This window comes from Crocuta crocuta, unplaced genomic scaffold, assembly GCF_008692635.1.
Source record: "Crocuta crocuta isolate KB4526 unplaced genomic scaffold, BGI_CrCroc_1.0 scaffold949, whole genome shotgun sequence".
Lineage (NCBI taxonomy): Eukaryota > Metazoa > Chordata > Mammalia > Carnivora > Hyaenidae > Crocuta > Crocuta crocuta.
Window position 1 is genome coordinate 1 of NW_027531290.1, and position 4,282 is coordinate 4,282.

At 51.7% G+C, this 4,282-nt stretch overlaps 1 protein-coding gene across 1 annotated transcript in view; it reads left to right on the forward strand.

Annotated features, from left to right (window-relative positions):
* The first annotated feature begins 1,346 nt into the window (after nt 1-1,346).
* MORC4 (MORC family CW-type zinc finger 4) overlaps nt 1,347-4,282 on the forward strand; it is a 59,214-nt gene continuing 56,278 nt past the window's right edge. The window contains exons 1-2 of the mRNA XM_077771487.1: nt 1,347-1,450; nt 1,550-1,927. Of these exons, the coding sequence (XP_077627613.1) occupies nt 1,347-1,450; nt 1,550-1,927 (482 nt within the window). The remainder of the gene's footprint in view (nt 1,451-1,549; nt 1,928-4,282) is intronic.

A 4,282-nucleotide genomic window follows, 5' to 3' on the forward strand; every position in this document is an offset into this window, starting at 1 on the left:
AGTGGCCTGACCGAGGTCCCACAACTGATAAGAATTGGGTCCCAGCTCTGGCTGCACAGCCCTTGCAGTGGCTTTGCTCATGAATGCATAAAAGACCCATTTTCACAGAAAGAGCAGAGGAAAGGAGGGGAGAGTGTTTTCTGGAAAAACATGTTAAAAACAAAATGCTCCCCATGGAGTAATGAGGAAGAAGACAGAGGGAACCGGTCGGGGCTGGATCGTGGAGGGCCTCGAAAGTCACCTAAGGAATTTGTACTTTGCCACAGTCGGCCAGGAATCCCTGCAAACTTTTAAGAAGGGTTGGGACGTTAAACAGGGTGTAGCTTGAGTGGGAGGTGGTGGTGAGAGCAGAGGGGGTGACCTCCTGGAATCAGAGAGCCCCGGAGCTGGAAGGGATCCTAGAAGTCATCCTCAGCACCCATCGGACAGATGAGAAAAGTGGGGCCTGGAGAGGGGAAATGACTCCCTGAAGGGCTGATGGGATGCCGTGGGAGCACTACCCAGCTCCACCCTTCCCCTTTAGTGTCGAAGCCCCCACTTCCCCAGCTGTAGGGAGTGTTGATGGTCCTCAGTGCCCAGCTTGTGCACAGCTGGGCAAGGCCCTTGCCAGCAGTGGCCCTTGGCTGAGGAGACCCGCCATGCCCAAAGTTGCGGACCCATCCCAAGTCACTGGTCAGTGCAGGAGCAGGAAGTGCCAGCCCCTTTGCCACAGTTTGGGACAAGTGTGAGGGGCCACGCTGGCTCCAGGGCTCCCTGTGGGTTCAGCTGAGGCTGTGGTGGGGCCACAGGGCAGTTCAGCTTCCTCCTCTGTCAGTCCTGCTTTCTTTATTCCCTGTAGGCGTCCATCCTGAGAGCGCTCCCCAGGAAACCTGCTGCCCGCAAAGCTCTGTGTCACACCCTGTTTCCCTAGGAGCATGGCCTGTGACACTTCCCCAAGGTCACAGGCCAATTCAGTAGAGTCAAGACAGGAGCTGGGGCGCCTGGGTGGCTTAGTCGGTTAAGCGTCCGACTTTCGCTTAGGTCATGATCTCGCGGTTCGTGGGTTCGAGCCCCGCGTCGGGCTCTGTGCTGACTGCCAGCTCAGAGCCTGGAGCCTGTTTCAGACTGTGACTCCCTCTCTCTCCGACCCTCCCCTGCTCACACTGTCTCTCTCTCTCNCGTAACCTTAGAGACCGAGTCAAAAGATGCTAGAAGAATCTTTTGCTCCTTCCCCAGGAGCGCCCTGCATGGTAACAAGTGCGCATGTGTGTGTCATACAAATGGAGCTACTTGTTCCAGGTGAATCAGCCAGGAGCAGATGCAAGGTGCCTCTCTGTTCTCCAGGGCTCCTTCCCTTGCCTAGAACGATGGCTGGGAGAACCGGGCCCGACCAGGCAGAAATAAAAAAGATCAAAAAGACGGCTCAGGGCTTTAGACCCAAGGCCCTGGATCAGGGCGAGGCGGCCTTGACGTCTAAAGCTCTGCCCTGAGACGGAGACAGGCAGGCTGGGGACTTTCAGAGGGCCCCACCACACCCCGCTCAAGCACTTCCCTGGTCCTTGTTTTGAAGCAAGACCCAGGGTTTCACAACTGCCATCCGTGCTCTGCACACTGACCAGATCTGTTCACTGGAATCTTCCCTTGCAAGATACCAGCTGCTGCCGCAGACCTGTTTGGTGGTGAAGTATGTGGAGCCTTGTGTTAAGGCCTTTTTACTGCCCTGTGGAGCCACAGTGATGGGACTTGCACGGATTCATTTGCTGCTTTTGTTTATTGCTGTGCAATGGCAGCAAGGCCCGGGGGAGGCCAAATCCGAAACTTCCAGCAGCCCCCTCAGCCCCTCAGGATCGGGATCGTCCCTGTATCTTGGGGAGCTGGAGAGGGGCTGGGGGGCGGTCTCTGACCCCAGCTGCCAATCAGGAGACCAAACCCTTGGGAGGAATAAAGCGTTTGATTAAACACCAAATCCCCCAAGTAGTAAGCGCACCGGTACTTAGTGCAGCATCCCCAGTGTGCAAAGCAAACGAGACAGATGTAGACCACATACCTTAGAAGAAGGCAGTAAATGCACGTTTTTAGTAGTTCCAAATCTTGAGTCAAATAAAAGTGAGGGCCAAAGAGGGCTTTTAAAATGCTGTGCATTGCTGGGAGCAAGAAATGGCAGTGGGTCACTCTGAAAGGAAAGTTAGGAATGCTCCATGCAGATATATGGGTTCTGGTTAGAATGGACATTTATTGTGTCTGTGCATCTATTCTTCCCCCAGGGATGCTATATTCTATTTCCACATCTGCACTTTAGGCTCTCTGGCTCCTCCTCCAACCTTGCCACTCATTTTGATAGTTGTACCCATCTGACTCCTGACGGTTACCCTCAGCCATAGGTCCTCTACTGTTTCAGAGCTTTACAATCCTCACTACTCTATTGGGCCTAGGTCTGTAGTGACCGCTACCACTCCATTGTCAGGCCTAACCTGCAGAAGAAAGCTACCACTGATTTTTTTCTTCCTTCCTTCCTTCCTTCCTTCCTTCCTTCCTTTCTTTCTTTCAGAAAGAGAGAGACAGGAAGGAGGGAGAGAGAGAGAGAGAGAGAGAGAGAATCTTAAGCAGTCTCCATGGCCAGCGTGGAGCCGGACACGGAGCTCAATATCACTACCATGAGATCATGGCCTGAGCCAAAACCAAGAGTCTGAAGCTTAAATGACTGAGCCACTGAAGTGCCCCTCCACCACTGAATTTCTTAGTGGTGCGAGTGCCCCAGCTCATTCCTCACCTTTGGTAAGTGGTGTATTCTGTGCCTTTTAGCTTTCCAGGCTTGTTTAGTATATCCACTTCAGTATGCTCACTTCCAAATCTTCTTATTCCTTCTTCCACTATTGCCACAACAATGCTGGCATTTCAAACTCACTTAGCATGGATCATCACTTTTTCCGTACTTCTAGAAGCCATCCCAGTAGTGAGTTTGCACCATTTCTTGTGGTCCATGCCAGGGTGGTAAATCCTATATTCCAGGAAAGTGTTCCCAGATTGATAAACTCACTTTTATCCAATGTTAGAGTCTAGCTCCACTGGTCAAGCCCCCTCAGAATCCAATTCCATGAGAACTCTTCCAGCTGCTGGCATTCCATGCTGGCTAGATTTTACAGCTTCCTGGGGGGTATAGACACTTTCCTCCCTTATCAGGCCTAGCATGTTCCTTGTTATAGGCCCAGCGGCCAGAAGGGAAAGGGCATGCATGCACCATTTTGGGGAGGAGAAATTCTGCATCATCTCCAAGCAGGAGGTGGGGAGATCACCAGCACGGAAGTCAGCCCAATTCAGTAGGGAAATCTGGGATTCAAGGTTTTGGTGGTATCAATCTAGATATCCCCAAACCATGTGTCAGGGTCCTACTCTTTCGCAGGAAGCATTCTGTTTTGGGCAAAGCAAACCTGTCTCCATTGGACATTTAATCTTCTTTGGTGTTCAGTAACCACTGAATTCTATGGGTCTTAAAGCTACTCTTCCCCCCATATTTCTCAAACACATGATATGTCACACCAGATCCTACATTCCCTTCTACCAGTATACCTTTCCGGTTCACCACCTGGTGAAGATCTTAACAACAATAATAGGACTGCCACCTTGTGGCAAGGGGCTATCTGTGATGTCCTAATTGCCAACTGGGCAGTGAGTGACCTAACTTCCCAATCCCATCTAAGCGCCAATTTCTTGGTCAAGTTTTAGTTGCAAGGTTCACCATTTGAGTTCTGCAGGAAGCAGACTCCAAGATAGAACATAGCACATAGGGTGCTTACTAAGAGGTGTCTTTTGGATTCGCATCTATGGAAGGAAGCTGGTGATGGCAGAGGGGAAGCAAACCTGCACTGTAGGCCCAACAATGGCCTCAGCAGACCCCACAGAGAGAGAGACATCTGGAGTTAGAATGACCCTTCAGAATTGTCCCGAGTTGGGCTGAGATGGTCAAGCCTTTATACCCCTTCTTTGGTCAGACACTGTGGGCTGCCTCAGAAAACTTTGTGATCCTGAGGGATGCCACTGTGTACCCGGACCAAAGGGGCTAAGAGCTGAAGCCAGCTTGCCTGCAGTGCTCTCAGCTCAGCAGCAGGGCCCAAAAGTCCTGTATTGAAATGGGAGGGGCGCCTGGGTGGCTCAGTCAGGTAAACGCCAGACTTCAGCTCAGGTCATGATCTCACAACTTGTGAGTTGGAGCCTCACGTCAGGCTCTGTGCTGACAGCTCAGAGCCTGAATCCTGCTTCAGATTCTGTGTCTCCCTCTCTCTCTCTGTCCCTCCCATGCTCTTTC